Source organism: Micromys minutus (genome assembly GCF_963924665.1).
Source record: "Micromys minutus genome assembly, chromosome: 12".
Taxonomy (NCBI): domain Eukaryota; kingdom Metazoa; phylum Chordata; class Mammalia; order Rodentia; family Muridae; genus Micromys; species Micromys minutus.
This window is the reverse complement of record NC_137981.1, coordinates 9257505-9284840: the sequence shown is the minus strand read 5'-3', so window position 1 is coordinate 9284840 and position 27336 is coordinate 9257505. Positions and strand designations below refer to the sequence as shown.

Sequence of the window (27336 nt, the reverse complement as noted above, 5' to 3'; positions counted from 1 at the left end):
GCCTTATGTATTTCTTTTTCTATAGCAGGCACAGAGCAGTGAAACAATGAGAGCCGTTATTGTAACCAGCTAGAACCCTTTCCTTTCTAAGCTTGACCTTGAGCCATGCCCTTCAAGGTCTGCAGCTAAAGTAATTATGTGCTGTGCTTTGTCAAGTGCACTTCAGGGTGCTTAGTGCATCCCTGACCTCTACCTGCCAGGTACTCGCAGTACCCTCCTTCCCAGGTGTAACAATCCAGAAGTGACTTAACGCTGGTGAAGGTTTGAGCTTAGCTTCTGGCCAGTTGGCAGTCTTCACAGCCTCTTGCTCCCAAGAAGTGCCGAGTCTTTACTTTTATGGAGTAGCAATCAGATCATGAATGCCACAAATTGCTTGGACTGTTTTGAAATATGGACATCAGGGATCAGGGCCCTTTTCTCTACTCTCACTTCCTGCTAATGTCTACCTGCCTGCTTCCAGCCAAGCTTTCACGGTCCTTTTTTCAATCCTAGGGCTTCAGTGTTTTTCTTAAACAGAAAACTAAATCTTCAGAATTATTCCTAAAATTACTGGGTGTTCTTGGGTTTTTTAAGTTATAATGTTGGTGTGGTGGCTCAGGACTTTAATACCAGCAGTCTAGAGGAAGAGATAAATGGGTCTCCAAGTTCAAGGATAGCCTGGTCCACGTGTTTATGGAAAGTTGGCTCTATCTACCATGTGGGTTCTGTGGATTGAAGTTAGGTCATCAGGCTTGGCGCCTTTACCTGCTAAACCATCTTGCCAGTCTGACAATGAATAGTTTTAGGTGGCAGATTGGAATGGTGTTGATTGAACTTTAAAGAGCTTAGTTTTCCTCTGTCAGTTTGAGATGAGACATCCAAGACCTAAGTGCTAGCAGTTTAAGTTCAATGAGGAACATTTCTTAGTGTTCAGACAGCTGTCTTGTGTCACTGTCCGAAGGTGGCAGGTAAGAAGCTAATGTTATGGTGGTGAAGTCTGTTTTAGGACACTAAGCTCACACAGGACTTCTACCTTGACATAAGTGTCCCCAAGGGCCTAACCTCTCTCCTAGTGACCATCCCACTGGAGGTTAAGCAGGAGACACAGACAGGCTAACTTTTGATAAGTGAGAACCCATGACCCAGCATTTGTGGGAGCTGAGTCAGAACTGTGAGTTTCAAGACAGTCTGAACTACTGTCTGAGGAGACCAGCAATGGAGGAGTTTAGCACAGTCTATTAGCTAAAGCAATTGTGTGTGTGTGTGTGTGTGTGTGTGTGTGTGTGTTCATATGTGCATATGTATGTCTTTGTGTGGAGTTTATCAGCCTCACCAGGGTCCAAACTTTGCCAAGCACTTTAGTTAAGGTAAAGACTCTTGTTACTTAAAAGGTTTTAATGATGTAACTATGAGAAAACTTGTCACTGTGTGAAAAATGAGGACATGATCACTCCTAGGTGTGGTTGAAGAGGAGGTTTTATTGTAGACAGAAGGGGGAACATACAGAAACATCTCTGGAAGAATCCAGACTGAACCTAGCTAGCAGACTGAATGGAGCCATTGGAGATCGGGAGGAAGAGAGGAGGGGCATGGAGCAAGCCAAGAGAGAAGCCAGAGGCCAGGGGTGCAGGGTGGACCAAGAGAGCCATAGCTAAGATAGCTGAGCTGTACAGTGAAGTGAAGATGGGGGAAGGGAAGCAGAAGCCCTATCCCTGGGAGGAGGGGCAGGAGAAGTGCTGGGAGGAGCCACAGGTACTGAGTGAAACTTGTCCTGAGTTTCTTTGAAGCATCATAGCCAGCAGCTTAGATTAGCTTCCAAGACACGAATCTTTAATTGATGTTTACCTTGCATGTGAGAGTTGAGGAAAGTATCATGTCTAGCTGTAGCTAAGCTAGTATGTTTAGAATAGACCTGGTGTTGTTCTGTCATGGCTCACTTGGCTAGTGACTTTATACCGTAATCTCTGTATGAAGAGAACCCAGACGTTAAACCAAAAGGATGAAGGGGAGGATTTTTTGGTTTTTTGTTTTTTCTGATACAATGTCACCATGTCTTTATCTGCTCATGTATTATTTCACAGCGCTGGTCCCAAAGGTGACAACATATATGAGTGGAGATCAACCATTCTGGGGCCTCCAGGGTCTGTGTATGAGGGTGGAGTATTCTTCCTCGACATCACTTTTACACCAGAGTATCCCTTCAAGCCTCCCAAGGTAAGGAATGCCCTATGTCGTCTCACTTAACTGTTCCTTGAGAGAGACTAAGGTTTTCAGTGTGGTCACAAAAGCCAGACCTCACCCATGTGTGTACTGCTGCCCTCCTGACGCCTCCTTACCCAGTCACTCCAGTTAGGAAGAGCTCAGCTTCTTGCTGTGTAGTGTTTGCTAGTTTTAAATGAAAGTGATGACTGTTGATCGGGTTGGCTCCTTAGTTGGCAATAGGCATTTCTAGGGGTGAGTGCTTAAAACTGTGCTGTTTATAGTCTAGTTTGTTAGATTTGATCCACACTCCAAAGCAGTGTGTTACTCACAGCCAACACAAGAGGCCAGCAAATAACCAGCAATTCAAACTTAGACATTCATATTTAAAACGTTAAAATTACGCCAGATGTTACTAGTAGCACATATGTCATCCTACAGTCTGGAAACAAGCATGCGGGAGGATCAAAAGCTTGCAGCTAGCCTGATGAGAAAAGGAAACCGGTAAGGAGACAGTGTGAGACTGCTCGCCTTAGGCGATTGGTGCTGCCGTAAACTGTGAACTCTGTTGGAGATGGCACTTGAAATGTCCTGATGTCCCCACTTGAATGCTGCCTGACAACTTCCTTACTTTCAGGTTACATTTCGTACAAGAATTTATCACTGTAATATTAATAGCCAAGGAGTTATTTGCTTGGACATATTGAAAGACAACTGGAGCCCAGCACTGACCATCTCGAAAGTCCTCCTCTCTATCTGCTCACTCCTCACAGACTGCAACCCTGGTAAGACTAATAGTCATATGCACTGTTTCCACATGAGCTAAGACCCAAGTTCTCGAGGCACATTGATTGTAATCAAGAGTTTAGTGCATTAGTTGGAAAATGCAGCCACTTTACTACTCTGGCTCATTACTAAGGCCGGGTGCAGCTGCTGCCAGTCTTGAGGGTTCGCTGAGCACTTGCCCACAGCCAGTGCCCACTTTAGGAAGAGGTATTTTTCTGCCAAATACTTGCTGATTTCAGAATTGTAATCTTATTGGAATGAAGCTTTTTTAAAAAGAAAGGATTTATTTTTCTGCTTAAACATACAAATTTAGTCATTCTAATTTCAGAGAAACACATTTATTCGGAGGTCTGGGCTTCGGCCTTTTCAAGGCATACAGCATACAATTAGATATTGCCAGCGGCACCAGCCACAGAGACTTCCCTACATCCACAGCTCTAATGGGTTGAACAGAGTTGGTTCTGGAGCATTGAATATCCCAGACTCAAGAGCCTGGTCATACACATGAAGTCCAAAGAGTGTCACTTGTTGGGAGAGAAGTAGAATAAGAAAATAAAGCCAGGCCACTCCTCCCAACCTAATTGAGATTAAGGGGCTGAACAGTGGCCCAGCTGTTAAAGCAATTGTTCTTGCACAGGACCCAGGTTCTGCTCCCAGCACCCAGTAGGGGCCCACAACCATACCCTGCAGACAGAGTATCCACAGACATGAAATAAACCCCTTTAAAACCTGTTATTAAAGATTAGAAAACACCTTTCTGACAATGTTTAAACATGTGCATGTTGATAACTGCTGTGTGTTTACATCCAAAGTGTCTGATTTTCTTTCTCCAAAGTAATCTACATGTTTTTCTTCCAGCTGACCCTTTGGTGGGAAGTATTGCCACTCAGTATATGACCAACAGAGCAGAACACGACAGAATGGCCAGACAGTGGACCAAGAGATACGCTACATAAACTGGGTTTCCACAGTTCTTACATGATTGTCTGTCACAGAGAGAGCTGCTTATGATTTTGAAAGGGTGGGGGTGGGAGTTGGTAAAGAGTAGGGTATTTCTATAACAGATATTATTCAGTCTGACTTCCCAGGATTTTGTTGTAACTTAAGGTATCTTGCTACAGTAGACACACTGGTAATAGCGACTTTTAGAGCTGTCACTTTGCAAGATTAGCTGACTTTAGTACAACGGGAAAGGATGCATGTGTAGACACTTGTGTTCCATTGGTTGTAGTCTGCTGTGCTTTCAAAACCAGCTTAAATTTGTATAGGTTATACATATAGGTTATACACATGCCATTTATGTAAAGTCCTATTTTCTTGTTTCAAAATTGGAATTTGTTTTTCCTTCTTAGAAGGACACAGCGGTATTTAACACGTTTGCAAAGATGAGTCTGTTACCTCGTGTATGTGACATGGACACCTGCCTACAAGACACCATGTAGGAAACCACTAGTTAATTATTTTATATACAAATGACTTCAAGGGTTCAATCAGGATTTGTGGAAACCTGTAGTGAAATACCTTAAGCTGTTAACTTAAGTGTGGAATAGGAACTGTTCAGTCAATTGGTTGATTTAGACTTATGTCTGCATTTGTTACTGTGCTAATAAACAATATTAAGAACAACTACTGACCCTGCTGTGTTCATTTCCTCTCTGCAGTCTGTGCTTCTGAAGCAGGTTAAGGAATACTTTTATCTATTTTATGTGTATGAGTACACTGGAGCTGCTTCAGACACACCAGAAGAGGGCATTGGATCCTGTTGCAGATGGTTGTGAGCCACCCTGTGGTTGCTGGGAATTGAACTCAGGACTCTGGAAGTAGTAGTCAGTGCTCTTAACCTCTGAGCCATCTCTTGAGCCCCCCCTAGAGATACCTTAAAAACAATAAACAGAGTCAACCAGGTAAGCTTCAAAGATACATATGCCTGTTTTCCCGAGCATTTTCTATCTGCAGATGAAAGGGCAGCAGACACCTGAGAAACAAACTGCCCTGGTAAGCTGGTGCTCACCTTGCAGAGCAGATTCCATTACTCAGTACACTCCTGCCCATTGCTCCAGACTCAGGCAGGTACACACTCACCTTCATCCCTGAGTGGGTGGAGGCCAGAGGACTATAGTTCAAGGTCACCCTCAGCTACACACTGGGTTTGAAACTAACCTAGGCTACATGAGACCCTGTTTCAAAGAAGAAAAAAGGGAAAAAAAATGACCCAGGACATGTTCACTCTAGCATTTTAAAAAACATGGTAACTACCATGTATATTAAAGTACAAGATCTAAAGGCAGTCAAAAGAGAAAGAAGAAAAAAAAAAAAAAAAAAAACCCAGAAACTCCAGGCAGGAATTGATACAAAGAAGAAAAGGCTGAAAGTAAATACCTGGAAGGGCAGGCTAGAGGACTGGGTGACCTGGGGGATTCTAGTCCCAGCTGGGAAGGATCTGAGGTCAGCTAGCCTAGTCTGCATAATCTCAACCAGCCAGGGTCATATAGTAAGTCCTCGTCTTTAAGGGGACGGAGGGCAAACCTGGCGGCCGTAATCCCAGTATTCAGGGTGTCTGGACAAGGATTCCAAGTTCGAAGCTTGGGTAGTTTATTAAGACCCTTTCTCACAAAGTGAAAAGGTTAATGATCCACATGTGTGAAGCCTCGCGTTGCAGCCTCAGTACCAACAGGAAAGCAGCAACAGTGCTGATGGGTTTTGTTATTCACACTGGTCCTTGGCTTGAGGCTTGAAGTCACGGGACTGAGCCAACCACAGTTAAAAGTATGGCATCAAAGATTCCATACTTTTCTTGCCTTAATGCAATCTTTACAATACCTTGCTTCATGTTTTGCTTTTCAGTTAAATGGTTAAAGTTGACTTACAATTGAAACCACCGAGCAATTTGTTCTTTGCATAGGTCTGGCAATCTTTTTTTAATACAGTGACCAATAATACTGCTCAAATCTTGGTAAGATTTTCCATAAACTCAATTACAAACTCAGATTAATATGTAAAACTAATGGCAAGTCTGTATTTCTGACATTTTATTGTATATGACAAGGTTATTAGAAGGAAAGGGATGCTTCCCCACTCTTCAGCCTAGCTGGTTTCTAAAGACCCCCCCAGTATTTTATTGTCAGCACAGGCCTAGCTTATAGAATAAAAACAGGACTCTGAATACAAAAGCCACTCATCCTAACCCTAAGATACTTAGAGCAAAGCAAAACTGCTTTTGTTCTATTCAGCAAAGCCTCTGTGAAATGAGAATTTAACCCACAGAGGTCCAAAGTTGTTAGTGGGACAAAGCAAATGCCAAGCTTTATAATCTCAGATATTAGGTAACTGATCTTTAAATTTTTTTAGATATTATTCTGTATGTTTTTGCTGTACATATATATGAGCACTAAGTGCATGCAATGTCTGAAGAAACCAAGAGAATACACTCAAGCCTTTGGAGTAGGTGGTTGTGAGCCACCAAGTAGGTGCTAGAAACTGGACCTGGCTCTTCTGCAAAGGCATCAATCAGTCTTAGCTACTGAGCAATCTCTCCAGCCCTGAGCAATCAACCTTTTAAAAACACAATTCTGGGCCTGTTTAGGTGACTCAGTGGGGCAGGTGCTTCGCCAGGAGAGCTCAGCTACCTGAGTTCCACCACTGAAGTTCATGCGTAGATGGAAGGAGGCCAGGTCCATACACACAGTAACGACTTAATTGTTCACTAGGGATTTGCATAAACTTACAGTGAGTATGACGGTTCCTGACAAGCTGGGAGGGTTCCCGTGGTATGCTGCATGCTCTCCAAATTTTATTGTATTATTGCCGACAAGTGCAGAATAAATAACAAGCTTGATTTCAACAACAGGTTTCAAATCAAGACAAAATAATGTCCAGCAGCAATAAACTAGCCCAGTAACTTGAGTATAAAGTGCATTAAATACCCACTTAGCGGTTCCATAGGCCCAGACATGGTCTGTGAAGGACCCACGGTAAGTCATAACCTTGCCATGCTGCAGACATTTCAAGGCCTGACTCAGTTTTCGGGATTGGAGTTCCCTTTGTTTTTCCTCCCAGGTAAAGGGAAGCTAGATTTGCTCTGCGGCTGGGAGAGCTTGCTGGCCAGTAAAGTGAAGGGCTCGATCAGTGTCCGCCGGTCCGTCACCGTCACCTCCCACAGCTTCACTTTCTCACTTCTTGCCCACTGCTGTGCCACGTCAGCATCCACTTGTCTCTGCTCAGAAAGGTCCAGCTTGTTTCCTAACACAACGATTGCCACCTGGAAGAAAACCACGAGAAGACCACAGTGGTACCATCAGTAACAGTGGCAGGCAGACGGGTCAGTAATTCCTGCCCTTCATTAGCAAACTGCTTTACTTAACTGATGTTGAGGAAACTCAGCTGCTCTGGAGTTGAGGCAGGAGAACTGCAAGTTCAAGGCCAGCCTCGGCAACTTAGTTAAACCTTGTTCAGAAACAAGTTGGGGAAGTAGAGAATGCACCTAGCAAGTATGAAGCCCTAGTACTTGGCTGGCAGGGGCACCCTCAGATGTGAAAGAAATATGACAACTCAGGTGCATTTAATTCCTCCCATACATAATTAAAAATAAAGTAAGTCTTTAACATAAAGATGGCGGTGTACACCTTTAATTCTAGTACTTAGGGGGCAGAGGCAGGCTGATCTCTGAGTTTGAAGCTAGCCTGTTCTACAAAGCAAGTTCCAGGACAGCCAGAAAAATTCTGTCTCAAGAAACTAACAAAGTTTAGGAATCTGGGCAGACTATTAACCGGGGTGCTGTTTGGCTCTGAGGTGACGATCTGAGATTAGTGAATTCCAAGCAGAAGGAAAGTGGCAGACAGAAAGGAGCTGGTGCTGACTTAAAGCTTCTGCACGTGTTCTGGAGTTGACGATGAAACTGAACTATGCAGTACCCGAGCTAGGGAGCCTGGAAACCGCACCACATACAGAGTAAAACCCAGCAAGAGACAGAAGAGGAGCGCTTTGCACAAGGGCCGGCCAGCTGTGCTTGCAGATCCTGCCGGCCTAACTGACCAGCTTTAATGTGTAAACCACACAGAATGCACGTTACCACTCAGACGGCATCAGACTTCACACAGGTATCTACACAGCCACTTGCCTCCTTTTTGTCTTTGAACTTATCAATTTCTTTCTTCAGAAGCTCCACTCTTTGAAAGGACTCGAGGTTATTCACACTGTACACAAGAACAAAGCCGTCAGCAAATGAGAAATAATGCTTTGGCAACTCTACACCTTCCTGCAGGCCTCTGGTGTCATACAAGTGCAGCTGCTCCTTCACGCCACGGTCTGTCTCCACAGATGCCATGTACACGTCTTCCAGCGTCTCGCAGTCTTCCATCCCTGCAGGAAAAAGGAGCCAGGGTGGGCTGGGCAGGGGGTCCACATCTTGAATCCCAGCACCCAGGCAGAGGCGGGCAGAATGCTATAAACTCCAGGCCAAGGCTACAGAGTGAGACAGTATTTCAGAGAGAGAACCAGAGTCGGCCACACACGAGCTCCCTGTGCATCTGAGGCTGGCTTACTTGGTTTCCCCTGCACCATATATAATGACCACGTGTCCGCTAATTTCTTCAAAATGAAGAGTAGTATCTTGTTTTTCTAAAAATATTTCTTGAACCATCAAGATGGCTCTCAAGCTTGGTGTTTGAGTTCAATTCCTCGGGCCCGCTGAAAGGTTGATGAGAACTAGCTCCATTTTATTTATTTATTTGGTTTTGTTTGTTTGTTTGTTTTTACAGTCTGAACTTACTGTAGCTGTCTTCAGATACACCAGAAGAGAGCTTCCGATCCCATTACAGATGGTTGGGAGCCACCATGTGGTTGCTGGAAATTGAACTCAGAACCTCTGCAAGAGCAGTTGGTGCTCTTAACCATCTCTCCAGCCCCTACTCTTTAATCTTTATGAATGCTCTCCTCCCCACCCAAACATACAATAATTTTTTTTTTAATTTTAAGAAATTAGTTCTTAGGTGATATCAGCGGCGGGAGTGGCAAGCGCCTTTATTTCCAGCACTTGTGAGGCAGAGGCAGGTGATCTCTGAGGTCCAGGTCAGTTTCGACCACAGAAAGGTCACCAAAATGGCTGATAAAAGATAAAATATGTACTTGCCACAAAGAAATGCTCTGAAGATCATATTTACTAATCTCTTACATAAGCTTCAGTTTATTTTAACCTGTGTATCTTCTTGACCAAAATCATAACTTCATTAAAGGCAGAAACGTCATCTTCCCCTTCGAGCTCAGCAAAGCACCATCATCACATTATAGGGAAGATGGAATGTTACTCATTGAAGGAATAAATGAATGAGATAATCCCAGTTTACACATTAGGTCACACTGAAGCAAACAGCCATTTCTTAGTGTTTAAGCCTAAACAGCAGCAGCTGCAGGCTATGCCTGAAGAACACTGTCACTTGGTGTTGCTACCTCAGAACCTGATCCCTAGACCCCGGTTTGATGCAGGTGCACAGGACCCCATTTTCAAGTGACTCGTGTCTACAAACCACTTGTTTCTGACCTGCTCTAGAACATGCAGCAAGCACTGCTGAATGTCAGCAGAGCCCCATTTCCTTCCCCCACTTACTCTTCCACCAGTCAGCAAGAGCAACAAGCACCTTCACCAGTTTCAGAGAAAGAAACTAAGAAAGATAAACAATCTTACCAATAGTGTGATTCCCATAAAGGAGTTGCTCCAAAATTGCAGTTTTCCCAACAGACAACAACCCACAAACGACAACCTTGCAGCCCTTTCCCATCGTTTCCTGGGAAGACACTGTGGAGAGAAAGAGGGGGCTTTAAAATAAGTCCTTTCCCTTAGAGTTTAAGTTGAAGCAGTGATACAGGGACTCCAGATCCAGAACAAGGTCATCTTACCACACTCTGCTCCCCAGCTACCTGCTCCCTTAGATCACTGTTAAAGGTGTCTTATGTATTGCCACAGATCATCTGGATAGACTGTAAAAACACCCAAATGGAAGTGTGTATAACCCAGTACTCAGGAGACAGAGGAGGATCTGCCTCAGCTCCATGCACAGTGGATTAGACGAGTTTGGATGTGCATCTCTAGGCATGGCTTGCTCCCGCCTACAATCCTAGCACTCTAGAAAAATGCTGAGGCAGGAGGATTACCATGAGTCAGGTAAAATTTTCCTCAAGGCTTTTGTTTTTCCAAAAGACAAATATCAACAGCTAAGGTAAAATGAAAAAGAAAAGGTTCATTAAAGACAACAAAAAATATTGAAATGCCTTTAATCCAGCACTCAAAGGGCAGGCAAGAAGATCTCTGTAAATCTAAGGGCAGCCTGGTCTACAAAGGCTGATACACAGAGAAACCCTGTGTAGGGGAGAATGTCAAATGGTGGGTCTTGAGAGATGGCTCAGGGGTTAAGAACACTGGCTGCTCTTTCAGAGGACCCAGGTTCAATTCCCAGCAATCACATGGTAGCTCACAACTGTCTGTTCCAGGGTTTCCCTTACACAGACATACATACAGGCAAAACATGAATGCTCGCCCAAGTGTGCACACACAGACACAGTAAAATGGAAACAGGCGGCACAGCCTTTAATTCCAGCACTTGGGAGGCAAAAACATAGAAATAGCTCTATGGTTAAGCACACTGGCTGCTCTTGCAGAGGACCAGGTTCAATTCCCAGCACCTACATTGGTGCCCCTGAGACGAGTTACAGAGAGTCGTAAACTGCTGTGTGGGCTCTGGAATCGGGGTCCTCTGGAAGAGTAGCCAGGGCTCTAAACCAAAGATCCACCTCTCCAGTTCCCCACTTCTACTTTCACAGAAATGGTCTTTCAAAGATGCTCTCATCTTAACCCTGGAAACTTGTTTGAGAACTTACTTTAAAAGGAGTCTTGCATGTATGTTAGTCAGTGTTCTCTAGAGTCAGAACTTACAGAGTGTTTCTATGTATTAAGGGAAATTATTGTAATGACTTACAGTCAGCAGTCCAACTAACCCAACAATGGGCAGCTGTGAATGGAAGTCCAAGAATCTAGTAGTTGCTCAGTCCCACGAGGGTGGGTGCTTCTGTGTAAACTGGAATCCTGAAGTAGACTGCAACAGATGTGCTGGTAAGTGCAGGCAGGAGGAGATGAGGGGGTCTTCCTTCTTCCACTGTCCCTATGCAGGTCTCCAGCAGAAGGCATGGCCCAGGCTAAAGGTGTGTACTGCATGCCTGGACCTAAACTGTTTTTTATTTGGAACTTGCTCTGTCCCAGGCTGGACTTGAACTCAGAGATCTGCTAGCCTCAGGCTCCTGGAATTAAAGGTCTGTACCACCTTGCCTGGGCCTAGGCTTTTCATGGCCACTGTGCCTCAAGATCCAGATCAAAAACCTATGTATTCCGTGTCAAGATCTGGATTAAGCCTGTGTCTGCCAGCCTAGAGATCTGGATCAGAGCTCTGTCCTCCATTTCTAGAGTGTAGTTTATTCCAGGTATAGTCCAGTCGATAACGGGTAATAGCCATCACAGCACGTGTGGCTGAATTAACCTTGAGACTCGGAGCTCAAGACTGGGGTGGGGAACTGAGCACAAGTGTATTTATGAGACAAGTTTTAGAGAGGGCCTGACTAAACGAAGGAAGACAGGAGCGAAGGGATTGCAGGGGACCTTGGGCTGATGTTCTTCTTCATGATGGCATGAGTTTTTAACCTAGTGATGCTTCTGATATACAAACTATAAAATAAGTGTTTTATTTGAGCCATTAAATACTCTGCAGTGGAGACCAGGTGGGGAGAACATGACCTCCTCACTTGAGGAAACTCAGGTGTGAAGTCTACACATGAAGTTTCCAGGACAGTTAGCAAAAAGAAAAATTTAATCTCTGAAAACTAAATTTTAAAATGTAATTGCTAGGGCTGGAGAGATGGCTCAGCAGTTAGAGCACTAGCTGCTCTTCCAGAGGACCCACAATGTCTGTAACTTCAGCTCCATGGGATCTGGCACTCTCAGACATACATGCAGGCAAAGCATCAATGCACATAGAAAAATAAAACATGTAATTGCTGTTGGGGAAACTAACATAACCTCACTAGTCTCTCTATTCCATTTTTCTCTTAGCTTTTAGCCTCAAACCAACTAAGTTTTTAAAACATAACTTTCATTCTCAGAATTGCTCAGTGGTTTCCTAGCTCCTTGGATTTGATTCCAGAACACTGCTTGATGTTTTTCTCTATTGGTCCTTGAAAGGAAACGTATTGGCTCAGGACCCCCAAAATCCACATTCTTCCAAACAAAAGCACGGTCAGGCCTATCACAGCCATACCCTAGGTCCCTGGTACCAACTTCTGTCTTAGGGTTTTACTGCTGTGAACAGACACCATGACCAAGGCAAGTCTTATAAAGGATATTTTAATTGGGGCTGGCTCACAGGTTCAGAGGTTCTGTCTATTATCATCAAGGTGGGAGCATGGCAGCAACTAGACAGGCATGGTGCAGGCAGAGGTGAGAGTTCTACATCTTCATCTGAAGGCTGTTAATGGAAGATTGACTTCTGGGTAGCTAGGGTGAGGGTCTTAAGCCCACACCCACAGTGACACACCTACTCCAACAAGGACACACATTCTAAACCTACCACTCCCTGGGCTAATACAAACTATCACAACCAAATTCTAACACAAATATTTATTTGCCCCAGGGGAATAAGAGAAAGGCAGGAGATAGAGGGTGGCAGAGAAGGGGAAAGCAACAAAGGAAAGGGTGGGCATTTGTCCTGAAGGGGAAAGGATAGAGAGGAGATGGACTTACCTCATAGGCAAATGGTGGTTCTAAAGGTACAAGGAGCAATCCGGTATTAGGATGAGATGTTTAATTTTAGTTGGGCACATTAATTAGGTGAGCCAAAGTAGGCTTTTGACTTTGATACTTGGATAGCTGGACCTTGGTGGTCAGCCACAGGAGGAAGAAGTGGCCAAATAAGGGAACAGACCTTGGTAGCTAGCTTTAGGAATGCAATCTAATGGCTCTTAGAAAGGCAGAGGGAATAGGGGAGAAGGGTAAGCCCTTTCCCCCATTGCCGTGTTCAACACATTCAAGCTGGCCAGAGTCCCTTCAGCACTGGTATTCTTGTCACTTAACCCTTCGTCTCAGCTAGCCCTACCCTCAGCTTGGTTCTGATTCCTAAATGCTAAGTACACTGTGGTGGTTTGAATAGTATGGCCCCCACTGACTTTGGTGTTTCAATCCTTTACCCAAAGGGTGTGGTACTATTAGGAGGTATGGCCTTGCTGGAGGAAGTGTGCCATAGTGGGGTGGGAGTGGGCTTTGAGATCTCCTATACTCAAGCTACGCCCAGTGAGGCACATCTCTCTTTGCTGCCCACAGATCAAGATGTAGAGCTCTCAGTTCCTTCTCCAGCACCATGTTTGCCTCATGCAACACTGCCATGTTTCCTGCCATGATGATAATGGACTGAACCTCTGAAATTGTAAGCCAGCCCCAGTTAAATGTTTTCCTCTATAAAATGTCCTGGTCATGATGTCTCTTCACATCAATGAAACCCTAAGACACATGTGTTCTACCACTGAACTACACTCACAGACTTGTAGTTTATTATTCTTCAGCACTATTTTCTCAAGAAAACTTATCCTGGGGGCTGGAGAGAGGCTCAGCAGTTTAGGACACTTGCTGCTCTTGCAGAGCCCTCCCCCAACCCCACCCCCACGGGGTTCAGTTCCCAGCACCAACATGGACGTTTTCAACCATTTCCACTTACCTCAGTGGGCCCCAGGTACATCCAAGTAAACATACATAAACACACATAAAACTAAAAATAAATCTTTAAACTCTTTTAAACTGTCCTAAAAGAGAAATCTTGTCCTGCACTCCATCCTAACTTGCAAGCTCCACCAGATGTGCTTAAAGGAGTGAGTCAGTTAATTGCTACCCCTTGGTCCAGGCCTCCCTCACCCCCCACTCCCAGTCCAGGCTCCACTGGCTACATCCTCCAACAGGACGCTAGAACAACTGTCATTGTACTAGCTCAAGACCCCTCCACTCCCTCAGTGTGTGTCCTTTACACTTGGCATCAAACGCAATACATAGCTTAGTGTTAAGGCTTTCTCCCAAGTTAGAACTTGTGCGTTGTTAGTACTGCATCGCTAACAGCTGAGACTGAGCTCTGCACATATTAAGCGATATATATATATATGAATTTTTAAATAGCACAGGTGAAGACTCTTAAAATGCTGAAACTGTCATTTATTCTATGATACATGATTCCCAAATCTTGGCCACAAACAAGTGTAGACTTTATTAAAAGCGCATGATTGTATGAAAAAAGAAAATTCTGGAGCTGCAAAAACTCCAATACACCATTATTTCTCAACAAAGAACGCAATGCAGAATGCCAGCAATCTAGGCATTTCTTTCTGGAACAGGTCTTGGCAAATGAACAATTTGCTATCCTAAAAACGTCCATAAAATAAAGCCCCGGGGCTCTGGCATTAGCATCTCAGGGTTCCCATCCATCACAGAATAAGTGGGAGGGGGACAGGCGCAACAGTCCACACGCTAGCCTGGTTCGCGCAAGTCCCCGGCGGGCCTCAAGGACACGCGCGACGTTCACGCGTGCAGTCACTTCGCCAGCGCCCACGCCACGGCCGTCCAGCGGTCCTGGTGCTCCGGGACCACGGAGCGAGGCGCCGGCGGAGACACCAACCTGACACTGCGGGGCAGTGAGACAGTGGCACGCCGGTCACCGCAGTCCGAAGACGCCCCTCTGGAGCCGGTCCCCGACCTGCTTCCTCCGGCCCTGCGCTGGTGACGCACACGAACTCTCCGCCTCTCACTTTCCGCAGCCTTGGCGACTCAGTCTCTGCTGAGAGCTGGGGGAGAGCATCCGGAAGCGCCGGGCGGTCCCAGCCTGACTCCGCCCACCTGGTTGCATGTCCGGACTACATGTCCCAAGAGGCACAGTGCGGCCACCCCGCCCCACCGGAAGGAGGGTCGCCGAGGTGGGGGGAGGAGCCACAAAAGGATTGTGGGAGAAGGGCTTCTTCCTTTCCTCTGGCGGCAGCCATCAGGTAGGCAGGCTGGGCGGTTCTTGCGTTTCTATCCGTCGCGAATCGCGCTGGTCTCGAGCCATCCGTCCCCAGCGACCCTGCGGCCTCGGCGCTTCTGCCTCGCACGAGCATCTAGTCAGGATACTGGGGGGGGGAGAGGGCGGATAGACAGCCTTCGGGAGGCTTGAGAGACGCGATGGCGGCAGGATCCGAGCTGGGCCCGGGACTGACGGAGGCGTGGGATGGAAGCCTGGCCGCGGCCTGTCTGTCACCAGGCCGCCCGGGTGAGACGAAGCTCTCCCGGTCACAGCCCGGCTGCCAGTCCTGGCGGCCTCCCCGAGCCTGGGCTAGTCAGTCCCGCCTAGCCGGCCCTGCAGCCTTCTCATCCCCGGTGGACGGTGGGGCGCCGGGACGGACGGACCCGCTCTAGTCACTGTCCTTGACAGCGATCGCTCTTTCGATTTGCTTCTTCCTCCCAAAGGTGAGCCAAGATGGGCGCATACAAGTACATCCAGGAGCTATGGAGGAAGAAGCAGTCCGACGTGATGCGCTTTCTTCTGAGGGTCCGCTGCTGGCAATACCGCCAGCTCTCCGCGCTGCACCGGGCTCCCCGCCCCACCCGGCCAGATAAGGCGCGAAGGCTGGGGTACAAGGCTAAGCAAGGTACGTGAGCGCACCGTGTGGGGGATCTGTAACTGCCCCAGAAACCTGAGCCTCAGTTCGGATTCCCTCCCCGCACACACACCAGCAAAGAAAAAGCCCGGCTAATTTAGCTATGCCAAAATGTGATAAAGGTTACAGATAAACTTAGTGCGCACAGTCCACCTACCTTTTTAATTGAAAGGAAGCATTGGGAAGTTTTCATTGAGTCTAATGTTTTGGGGTTTTTTTGTTTGTGTAGGTTATGTTATCTACAGGATTCGTGTCCGACGTGGTGGTCGCAAACGCCCAGTTCCTAAGGGTGCAACTTATGGCAAGCCTGTCCACCATGGTGTTAACCAGCTGAAATTTGCCCGAAGCCTTCAGTCTGTTGCTGAGGTTAGTGACTTGAAGTGTCAATTGTCTTGACAATCCATTAGGGGAGGTAGACAAGAAAAAAATGGGGCAACACAGTGGAGTGTCACTCAGTCTAAGGTGGGCTGGCTGAAGGTGGTTTGTAGTTAAACTTGGCAAAAAGCAATCATTACCAACTCTATTACTGTTCCAGTGTTTAAGTGTGTACTGAAAGGGCTTACATGCTAATGCTCTGATTAGTTACTTTTATGTTGCTAAGCTCTGTTCTGTTGTAGGAGGCCCCTTACCAGAAGCTGGAACTTTTTTCTTTCATTAAATTATGTATAGGGGTGCAGGCTTGATCCCTGTTACTGAAGGGAACTGGGGTCGCACTCAACTTCATGCCTGGTGTTAGAGAGAATAAGAAATGATGTGTTCTGTCTACATCTCTTGTCGTTTAAGCTAGTTTTTAATTAGGCATGTGGGGAACTGGCCTGCTTCATCTGATGTCCCAGAGTTGGGAGTGTTTTTGTCTGATTTACTGCTGTAAGTAGTACGGGAAACTGACTGGTATTTCCTCCCCTAATTTAGGAGAGAGCTGGGCGCCATTGTGGGGCTTTGAGAGTCCTGAATTCCTACTGGGTTGGTGAAGATTCCACATATAAATTTTTCGAGGTCATCCTCATTGATCCATTCCATAAAGCTATCAGAAGAAATCCTGACACGCAGTGGATCACCAAACCAGTCCACAAGCACAGGGAGATGCGCGGGCTGACATCTGCCGGCCGCAAGAGCCGTGGCCTTGGAAAGGGTCACAAGTTCCACCACACTATTGGTGGATCTCGCCGTGCAGCCTGGAGAAGGCGCAACACTCTTCAGCTCCACCGTTACCGCTAATACACGTATTTGTAAAATTCATATCCAATAAACAATTTAGGACAGTCATTTCTGCATAAAGGTGTTGTCTGTTAAAACTAGTCTACAGATTGTCATGAGTGCTTTGTGGGAGGATTGAAAACTGCAAGTGGCGGTGTATCTTGTTTCTGATGTGCATTCTTTGCATTATTTGCTTAGAGGATTAAGGGTATAGTGCACCAAGTGGTGCCGTGTGTGCAAGACCCTGTAGAAGTCCTGAAAGCCCTAGATGTGTGCATAGGACATGAGGGTGTCTTCTGGCTGACTGGAGTGAGTGCCTGTTCAGGAATTAGATGAGTGCAAACTTTAGAGTTGGATTTTGCTCAGAACTGTGTAGGAAGAGGGTTTCAAACCTGTTTTGTGAACATGCATAGGAAAGTGAGATCAACTAGAACTCATTTTTTGAAAATTGGGTCCAGTGTTCCATTTTCAGAAGACTAGGTAAATTTGTTGAGTTTCGCATTCTGTTGGATCTAGAGTATAGGTTTGACACTTGCAGATTTTTGAACCTGGTGAAGATTGAAAATTGGATGGGGCAGGGCATACTTACGGCAGGTTATTTCCATTAGGATTTGTAGGCTAGTAACCATGTGGTTGCAAGTTACCAGCCAAGCAAACATAAGTTGTAATCAAGCTTGCAAGTCAAACTTAAGGAGCAGCTGGTGTGTGCACAGGCAGGTGCATCTCTAGTTTCAGGACTGCCTACCATATAGAGAAAATGTTCCAGTCCACAATAGAGAAAGACCAAAGTGGGGGCTTACCGTCTTTCTCACATCTTGGATGAGAAAAGTCTATTGGCAGTGGATTTCATTGTTTACATCTACCCATAGGTAGTTTCTGGCATTGCTGGTTCTTGGTGCTGTCTGGATGTTCTTAATATTTCATAAAGGCCACACATACCATTTTTATATTGCTTGTTCATTACCTTGGAGTAGTTTCCCATAGTGAGTTTGAGTGTGGAAGAAATAGAAATTGTCTCTATCTGGGTTTGCTGTTTTGAACAGCTGGCTTAGTATTAAACAGACTTTTCTTCGGAGATTTTTAAAAGGATGATTTGGTTTCCAGAAAATATTAGACTCAAAAGTCAAGACCTAAAATTCTTTTCTATTCAGCAAAACAACTAACTCACTGTGTATAGAGGTTGTTCAACTAAAGTAATAAATGTCTGTTAAACAAGTGGACCTTATGTTATTTTTTTATGTTAAAGCAAATGAGGAACGGCAAGCATAATTTGAGAGAACATATCCTGAGAATTAGGAAACTGCTTCGGTCTGGCACTGAGGCTTTCAGTTCAGCCCTTGATACTGGAAAGATTTTCTGCTAGCCAGTGGTTACGGTTTGCTTTTGTCCTTACCACCTTTGAGCTCAGCCTACACAGCAGCTAAGGGGGTTCAGCAGTTAAATTGATCCTGGCTTTTATATGCATAGTAAATCTTTCTGCTGGCCTCAGTTCCTCAGCCTTCCTTGTAGATCTTTCCCCAAATAATTGGAATTTTAGTTATGTGTGACCATTGCTAATGGTTTCGGGGTTTATTTCTGTTTCATATAGCTGAGCCTGTCATTTTAACTCAAAGGTTCAGGAATCATAACAGGCATCCATCAACACTGTCAGGAAAAAGGATCTCTGAAATCCTGGCTGAAAAAGTACATGCTGTGTCAACTAAGCCATCCTGGAACTTAGATCCACTTACCTCTGTCTCTACACTCTTGGTTTCTTTGAGACAGTCTTTTGGTTTTAAGATTTATTTTATGTATGTGAGTACCCGAAAGAGATCATCTGATCCCATTACAGATGTTTGTGAGCCACCATGTGGTTGCTGGGAGTAGAACTCAGGACCTCTAGAAGAGCAGTCAGTTCTCTTAACCACTGAGCCACCTCTCCAGCCCAGACAGTAACAGTGTATAACTCAGGTTGGCCTTGAGTTGATACTAGTATACCCAGTTTTCATATTTTATCAATAAAGAACATAAGTGATGTACTCAAAAACCACACAAATTACTGCTCAGGACTGTACATTTCACCTTCACACTTGGGAGGTAGGTAGGAACATCAGCAGTACAGTGTTTTAGAAAGGGCTGAGTAGCAGGCATTGCATTGCATTAAGTCTGCCTTTAGGTGGTGGTGGCATACAATTTTAATCCCAGCTGAGGCAGATGGATCTCTGAGCTCCAGGCCAGTCTGATCTACAGATGAGCACTTCCAGGATAACTATGACTACAGAAAGACCCTGAATCCAAAAAAAGAAAAAGAAAAGAAAAGTGCCTTTACTGGGTACTCACCTTTACTCTCAGGAATATGCCCGGATTATTGTCCTGAAGACATTCTCAAGTGTTAGTCATACCTGCTACCTTAGCAAGCTTACATGATCCTAGGTATAGAATCTAGTGCCTTGTGTGCACTATTAGAAATACTGTGCTGTCGAGACTGCCTTCCTATGGGTCCCAGACTGGCCTCAAGTTAGCAGCAGCCCAGTATCTACTGTGAGTCGTGGGATTACATGCGTGTGTCATCACACCTGGCTCAGGAGATGTTAAAATACAGTTAGCATTTGTTCATAGTCAAATGGTAGGATATTATACATCCTAAGTTCTTTGCTTGTTTTTAGAAGCTTTTAGTCCAGTGTTGGGAAGGCTGGCCAGCTAGAAGATTTTAATTATTGGTCTTCAGTGAGCCTTGAATTGTGTGTGCAATCTCTGCATAGGAGTACAGTGCACATAGAGGGTTAGAAAAAACTGCTTCCTTAGAAATTCCTCTTAACGCTGGTCCTGGTTATCTGTAATGCCAACATTTGAGAGGCTGGAATGATTGCTATGGATTTCAGCCCAGTCTGGACTATATAGCAATACCCTGGCTCAATATTCTTCCATCCCCCCAGGATGACCCACAGTGGCAAATCTACTCCCAAGATATTATAGTTTCTCTGTGCTTTAGTCCTCAGACCACCTGTGGTGGTGCACGCCCTTAATCTCTACACTTAGAAGGTGGATCTGAGTTTGAAGTCAACTTGCCTGGTGTACAGAGCAAGTTCCAAGACAGCCAAGACTACACAGAGAAAACCTGTGGGGGGGAGGAGCAGATGAAAAAAAGCTTGCTTTTGTTGTACATACTATTTTTCCTGGGCAAAATGGCTTTATTGGTGTGGCAGGATCACAACAGGACTTAGGAATTAGCATCGGGGCCCTTCTTGCCAAAGGTGGGCACAGCGTTGACAAAACGGCGGTTGTACTGCATTCACCCCTTGGCCAGGCCTGTCTTCTTTTCCTGTTTGTCCACTGTGGGAGTCTGGCCTCTCACTTTTCCATCGAAGCCAGGGAACCGTGAACTTTACCTCCCCGCACGTGGCCAGCTACTTGCAGAGTGGTCAGGGCCTCTGCGCCACACTGGCCTAGGGTGACCTCATCCTCCAGCGCCGAGCCTGCCAGAAGCACGACTTGATCTTCCGGGGCAATGCCTTCCAGTGAGGCCACATAAGCTTTGATCTGGGCGACCGTCTCCTGGCCGGTCACCTCGAAGGTGTGTAGTTCCTGGGTGCAGACAAAGAGCTGCACGTTGGCTGCTCTCGCGTAGACGCCATTGCTGCTACTGCAAAGATGGGGTCAGGAAAGAGGAAGCGTAAACATACTTTCAAGTCACACTAAACAGCACCTCGTCCTTTCAAACTTAACTATTTGGTGTGCTATAAACACCTCAACGAATTTGCTTTCAAATCTCCTTGTCCTATAAAGAAACTACATTATGGAGCAGTGCTGGTTTAGGACCAACTGGTGAGTGATGAAATTAGGCATTATCTAAGCACAAAAGCTCTGTGATGGAATAAGCATACTACATAGGCCCAGAGGTTAATTATTAACTGAACTAGAGCATTTCACTCATCACAAAGGAAAATTCAAAAAGTAATCAATGGGGGTGGAGAAATGGCTGAGCAGTTAAAAATAGAACATTTAGAAAAGATCATTCTCATTCTTTGATCCCCACCCAGTTCAAATCTGTAGGACAAATCTGTTGCAAGCAACTCAGTCACTGGTGACACTTACCATTAATATCACAAAAATCTCAATATTCTCTCTGTTTTCCAATATAATAGTTCAGTAACTTGTTGATGCTTAGTTTTCTGTATTTTCAGCTCAGGCAGTCTTGCTATTTAAGTTCTCAGCTATTGCTTCAGAACCGCCTGCTCCACACTCTGATGGTCGTACACTCACCTTCTGAAACTAATCAAGCTCCCCAAGTTAAGTGACTTCTTTAATGTTTTTTAAAGATTTATTATATTTACGAGTACACTGTAACTATCTTCAGACACAGCAGAAGATGGCATCAGATCTTATTACAAATGGCTGTGAGCCACCATATGGTTGCTTAGAGTTGAACTTGGGACCTTTGGAAGAACAGTCAGTGCTCTTAACAACTGTGCCATCTGTCCAACCCGAATGACTTATTTTACAAGTTGCCTGGTCATGATGTCTCTTCACAGCAATAGAACAGTTACTAAGGCAACAGTGGCACCCTTTTGTCCACAGTCAAGGACCTGAAGCCTATGAACATGCTGGGTTACAAAACAAGATAAAGGTTTCTATCATCTGACTTTGACATGGGAAATTTTCCATGACCTAATGTGATCTTAAGGGTCTTGTAAGTAGAGAACAGGCAGGAGAGGGAAGAGAGCGGAAGGGGGGGGGGGGGGGAGGGAGAGCATTCTGATGAGGACTTAGCCCAGCAGCACCAGTTTTGCAGACAGCCGGGGATCACAGGATCACATACAGAGGCTTTCCCCAGGTGCCCAAAGGAAACAGCCCAGCCCACATCTGGATTCTAGTCCAACAAAGCCTGCCTCGGACCCTCTAGCCTACAAGTGCTCCTATCTCATAAATCTCTATCTTGTTCAGCCAGTTTGTGATTTGTTGAAAAAAAAGAAACTTGAGTTCTATATTGTTCTGCTGACTTCTACATCTACCATTCCACACACTCCGACAAGCAGTCCCAACTGTAAGCCTGTAGATCCATAGCGAGAGAGGGATGCCATTCAGGGACACTTGGGCGATATTTGCAGAGATTTCTGTCTGTCACTCTGGATGGATGTTTTGCTCCTAAAGTTCGGTGAGTAGAAAGAAGCTGGTGGATACTGCTAGACACCATGAAATGCTTCTGACTCAGTGGCTCAGCCCTGTAACCCGGGCAACTCAGGAGGCTGAGGCAACGCGATGCCAAATTCCAGGCCAGTCTGGGCTACATAATAAGATCCTGTTTAATACTGACAAGAAAAAGTTACAAACGTCTTATACACAGTTGCTACCCCAGTGAATAACTGTGTACCCCAAAACGAGTACTACTGTCTGGAGAAGTTGACGGACGGGCGCTGGGCGGAGCAGGGCGGGGCGAGCGCGGGCCCGGCCAATCCCCGCTGTCCGGGCCCGTCGCCCGAAGACCGAGCTGTTCCCTTGCGCCGGGCCAGCCAGCGCCAGTCCGCGCCCCAGCCCTGCCCCGGCTCTGGCCGCGGCCCCGGGGGCAGTCGCGCCAGCCAGCGGTGGGACAGGAGCTCCAGGATTGGAAGTCCCTGTAGAAGCGATGACAGACTACAAGCTTGTGGTAGTGGGCGCTGGAGGCGTGGGAAAGAGTGCCCTGACCATCCAGCTGATCCAGAACCATTTTGTGGACGAGTATAATCCCACTATAGAGGTCTCCTACCGGAAACAGATAGTCATTGATGAGGAGACGTGTCTACTGGATATCTTAGACACAGCAGGTCAAGAAGAATATAGTGCCACGAGGGACCAGTACATGCGCACAGGGGAGGGCTTCCTCTGTGTATTTGCCATCAACACCAAGTCCTTTGAAGACATCCTTCAGTACAGGAGCAGATCGAGCGGGCGAAAGATTCCTATGATGTACCAATGGTGCTGGTGGACGACAAATGTGACCCGGCCGCTCGCACTCTTGAGTCTCGGCAGGCCCAGGACCTTGCTGGAAAGCTATGGCATCCCCAACATTGAAACATCAGCCAAGACCCGGCAGGGTGTGGAGGATGCCTTCTACACGTTAGTACGTGAGATCCGGCAGCATAATCTGAGGAAACTGAACCCGCCTGATGAGAGTGGTCCTGGCTGCATGAGCTGCAAGTGTGTGCTGTCCTGACACCAGGTGAGACAGGGACATCTGGGGCAGTGACCCCAGCTAGCCAGATGAACTTCACACCCCTTTGATGTCCCTGCTCCCCCAGTTCTGCCAATCCCCTGCCCTGTCAGTCATGTCCTTTGTGCCCATCCAGGCACAGGCTCAGGACGTGGAGGTGCCGGATGCAGGGAGGAGGTGCTGACGGAAGGAAGGAAAGAGGAGGGAAGGAAGGAAATGATGCTGGAGCCAGTCCAGTCCAGGGATGGCGGACAGATGTGACCAAGACCTTCGCATGGACAATTTGAACAGACTGTCATGAACTGTCCCTGTTGCCACCGGCACCCAAGTCCTCCACCCCTCTCAGTCCCCTCCGGGCACCTATGAGGGCACAAGTTGAATCATAGTAAATTATTTGATGGTCAAAAAAAAAAAAAAAAAAAAAAAAAAAAAATACTGTCTGGGGAACACTTTCATCGTCTGTATATAGAAACATCTGTGTGTGTTTTATTGTCTCATGCAGAAAACTAGAATGTCGGGGCTGGAGAGATGGCTCAGTGGTTAAGAGCACTGACTGCTCTTACAGAGGTCCTGGGTTCAAATCTCAACAACCACATGGTGGCTCACAACCATCTGTAATGAGATCTGATGCCCTCTTCTGTGTGTCTGAACACAGCTACAGTGTATTTATTTAATAAATAAATAAATATTTTAAAAAGAAAAAAAAAAAAGAAAACTAGAATGCCACATTTTCCTCACCCTCAAACACACCCCTCCAATAAGCTGAAGCTGAACATGAAGCAGATTGCATCCTGATGTTCTGCAGCTGTGACGGCCAGTGGCCATCGATGCAGCTGTCAGAATACTGCGTCTCCTCTGATATGGTGTTTGGCCACTTAAAAGAATTGCCTGGTTACTTGAGTGGTGTCAGTGTATTGTAGCTCCCTTGGCTGTTTGGTTTTTACTGCAAATGTCTTAACAATTTAAGTTCCTGCTTGAACTTTTATTTGTGCTGAGTTCATCTCTTTGCACAGGCTCATTATACGTTGAGCATTTACAGGGATGGCACTTCTGGGTCAGCAGAAACAGTTTCAGCTCAATCTATAAAGCAAAAGAAAGGGATCTGGTTGACCTACAAGGAACAATATTACAAGAATTAGTGTTAATCACAATGGTAATTATTCATAATTTACCTATCTTCCTGGAGGAAAAAAAAAACCTTCAGAGTGCTTTTCCTCCTTCAGTGAAAGCATCCATTCTTTTATATTTTTAATTTAAAAAACAAAATAATGTTTACTGGGGAAGGGTGTACCACGGGTTGCAAGAAGCTCAGAAGAAAACTTGCAGAAGTCTGTTTTCTTTTTCTTTCACATGGGTCCTGGGGACCAAAGTCAGCCCTGGTGGCAAGCTGAACCCTTTACCCACTTAACCACCTTGCTGGCCCAATACTTCTATTCTTGCTCTCTTGTAAAATAAAATTCTTTCAGATTATATTAGAAGACTTTTTAACTTACATTTTCTATTAAATTATTCAATATATCACAACTGAAGCTCCCCTCCCTCCTCTTTTCCCAGGCCCACCTTCTCACTCTTTTTTTCCCAGTCCCCCTCTCTTTCTTCATAGAGGAGAGGAGCCCCCATCTTGCACACACCCAGGTACCAACCCTTCCTGGCACAAGAAGTTGAATCAGAACTAAACATCCTTTCCCACTGAGGCTAGACAAGGCAGCCTAGCTATGGGAAAGGGACCCAAAGGCAGGTAACAGAGTCTGAGTCAGAAGTAGACCTGCTCCAATCGTTAGGGATCCATCCACATGAAGACCAAGGTGCACATCTGCTACGTATGTATACTGGGCTTAGGTCCAACCCAAGCATTTGGTTGGTGGTTCAGTCTCTGTGAGCCTCCATGAACCCAGGTTGACTCTATAGGTCTTCCTGTGGTGTCCTTGACCCCTCAAGCTCCCTCAGCCCTTCTCCCCTACTCTTCTACCTGACTCCCTGAATTCTGCCTAATGTTTGGCTGTGGGTCTCTGCATCTGTTCCTATAAGTTATTGGATGTAACCTCTCAGATAACAGTTATGCTACGCTCCTGTCTGCAAACATAGAAGACCATCATTAATAGTGTCAAGGGTTGGCTCTCTCCCATGTGATGAGTCTCAAGTTGGGCCAATCATTGGTTGGCTATTTCCTCTATCTTTATCCCTGCATATCTTGAAGGCAGAACACATTTTGAGTTGAAGGTTTTGTGGGTGGATTGGTGTCCCCCTTCCTCTACTGAAAGTCCTGGCTGGCAACAGGAAGTGCTCACTTCAGCCTGTATATCCCCCACTGCTAGGATTCTCAGCAAGGTTTTCTTCCATATTATTTCTAGAAGCCTCCCCCATTCACCCAGGAGCCTCCCCTATTCACCATCCCAGGTTTCCAGCTTGTCTCAGGGATGCCCCAACACTAAACAGATTTTTTTTTAATGCATAGACAGTAGCTTAAGGGATGGTGAATGAGGTTATTCAGCAGGACTCCTCCAATCCAATTCACCTATTTTCTCTGAAAGATTCCCCAGTTGGTTGGGGGGGGGGCTCTAAAATATACTTTGCACACACAAAGCTATGACCTGGGTAATGTTATCTCTCCAAGAGCCTAGAGGCTTTCCTCACATGCCAGTCCATAAGCCAGCAATGAGCCCAGCTTCTCTTTGTTTGACTTCCAGGACATTGTGGTATGTCTTAGGGTTTTAGTGTTGTGAACAGACACCATGACCAATGCAAGTCTTATAAATGACAACGTTTAATTGGGGCTGGCTTACAGGTTCAGTCCATTATCATCAAGGCAGAAGCATGGCAGCAAGCATCCAGACAGGCATGGTGCAGGAGGAGCTGAGAGTTCTACATCTTCATCTGAAGAAAGCCAGGAACAGACTGGGAATCCTCAGGCAGCTAGGTGGAGGATCTCCGAACCACACCCACAGTGACACATTTCCTCCAACAAGGCCACACCTTCTTATCCCACTCCCTGGGATAAGCATATGCAAACCATCACATTCTATTCCCTGGCTCCCATAGGCTTGTTCAAACATGAGTCTGTGGGGGCCACACCTAAACATACCATAATCAAAAATACATTTAGTCCAACTTCATATGTCCCCGTAGTCTATAGCAGTCTCAACAGTGTTAAAAGTTCAAAGTTCAAGGTTTCTTCTGAGATTCACCCAATCACTTTGACTATGAATTCAAAACTTTAAAGAAAGCCAAGAAAAAGCAAACAGTTGAAGGAGATGAAAAAACTCTTCAAGACTTGAAATTGGAAATAGAAAGAAAAGAATAAAGAACCCAGAAACTGAGGAAATTTTGGAAAGAGAAAATCTAGGTAACTGAACAGGAACTACAGATGCAAGCATCAGCAACAGAATCCAAAAAATAAAAGAGAAAATCTCAGGCATTAAAGATAATTGATACATCGGGCAAAAAATGTTAACTCTAAAAATTCCTGACACAAAACATCCAGGAAATCTGGGACACTATGAAAAGACCAAACCTAAGAATAATAGGACTAGAAGAATACCAGCTCAAAGACCCAGAAAATACTTTTAACAGTGTCATAGAAGGAAACTTTTCTAACAAAAGAAGGAAGTGCCTATAAATGTACAAGAAGCTTATACAACACCACATAGACTGCTCCAGAAAAGAAAGTTCTATTGGCATACAATAATCAAAACACTAAACATACAGAGCAAAGAAAGACTATTAAAAGCTGCAAGGGAAAAAGACCAAGAAACATATAAAGGAAGATCTATGAACTACACCAAACTTCAACAGAGACTCTAGGCCAGGAGGGCCTGGAAAGATGTATTGCAGACTCTAAGAGACCACAGATGCCATGCTAGATTACTGTACACAGCAACATTTTCAATCACCATAGACATAGGAAACAAGATATTCCATGATAAAGTCAAATTTAAACAATATCTACCCACAAATCCATCCCTACAAAAGATGTTAGAAGGAAAATTCCAGCCAAAGGAGGTTAACTATACCCATAAAAACATAGGAGATAAATAACCAAAAACCACCATCAAAACACCAAAAGAAAGGAAGCAAAGCACATACACACGTGTGCGTGTGTGGACACCTGCACACCAACATACACATACATACACCACCACCACTACCAACAACAACATAAAGGAATCAGCAGTCACTGGTCATTGATATTTGTCAATAACAATGGATTGATTCAATTCCTCAGTAAAAAGACTTAGGCTTATAGAATGGATGTGAAAACAGGCTCCATCCTTCAGATGGATGCAGGTAACACTTCACATCAAAGG

At 45.4% G+C, this 27336-nt stretch overlaps 3 protein-coding genes and 2 pseudogenes across 6 annotated transcripts in view; 3 read left to right on the top strand and 2 right to left on the bottom strand.

Moving 5' to 3' along the window:
- Positions 1–5061, top strand: part of UBE2E1 (ubiquitin conjugating enzyme E2 E1) — a 50395-nt gene extending 45334 nt beyond the window's left edge. Inside the window, exons 4-6 of the mRNA XM_080926018.1 lie at positions 2061–2193; positions 2816–2963; positions 3823–5061. Coding sequence (XP_080782144.1) covers positions 2061–2193; positions 2816–2963; positions 3823–3920 — 379 coding nt within the window. The 3' untranslated portion in view covers positions 3921–5061. The remainder of the gene's footprint in view (positions 1–2060; positions 2194–2815; positions 2964–3822) is intronic.
- Positions 5062–5317: 256 nt separating this feature from the next.
- NKIRAS1 (NFKB inhibitor interacting Ras like 1) lies at positions 5318–14794 on the bottom strand. 2 transcript variants are annotated; one of them, XM_080926183.1, is made up of 5 exons: positions 14655–14794; positions 9644–9754; positions 8241–8322; positions 8081–8156; positions 5318–7222 (listed from the first exon to the last, which is right to left on the bottom strand). In XM_080926183.1, the coding sequence occupies exons 2-5, from the start codon at positions 9735–9737 to the stop codon at positions 6980–6982; spliced, it is 495 nt and encodes a 164-aa protein (XP_080782309.1). In that variant the 5' UTR covers positions 9738–9754; positions 14655–14794; the 3' UTR covers positions 5318–6979. The 2 variants fall into 2 exon arrangements, with proteins under 2 accessions (XP_080782309.1, XP_080782308.1); XM_080926182.1 differs by having other exon boundaries at positions 8081–8322.
- A 145-nt stretch (positions 14795–14939) lies between these two features.
- Positions 14940–16935, top strand: RPL15 (ribosomal protein L15). Its single transcript, XM_080926879.1, has 4 exons — positions 14940–15018; positions 15479–15660; positions 15899–16035; positions 16582–16935. Exons 2-4 carry the CDS (start codon positions 15489–15491, stop codon positions 16885–16887), a joined length of 615 nt encoding a protein of 204 aa, XP_080783005.1. The 5' UTR covers positions 14940–15018; positions 15479–15488; the 3' UTR covers positions 16888–16935.
- Positions 16936–20065: 3130 nt separating this feature from the next.
- LOC308428025 (ubiquitin-like FUBI-ribosomal protein eS30 fusion protein) lies at positions 20066–21907 on the bottom strand (annotated as a pseudogene). Its single transcript has 2 exons — positions 21858–21907; positions 20066–20488 (listed from the first exon to the last, which is right to left on the bottom strand). The product of its transcript is annotated as a ubiquitin-like FUBI-ribosomal protein eS30 fusion protein (transcript).
- Positions 21908–22468: 561 nt separating this feature from the next.
- On the top strand, positions 22469–23236 carry LOC308427952 (GTPase HRas-like; annotated as a pseudogene). The gene is made up of 2 exons: positions 22469–23041; positions 23175–23236. The product of its transcript is annotated as a GTPase HRas-like (transcript).
- Positions 23237–27336: the final 4100 nt, after the last annotated feature.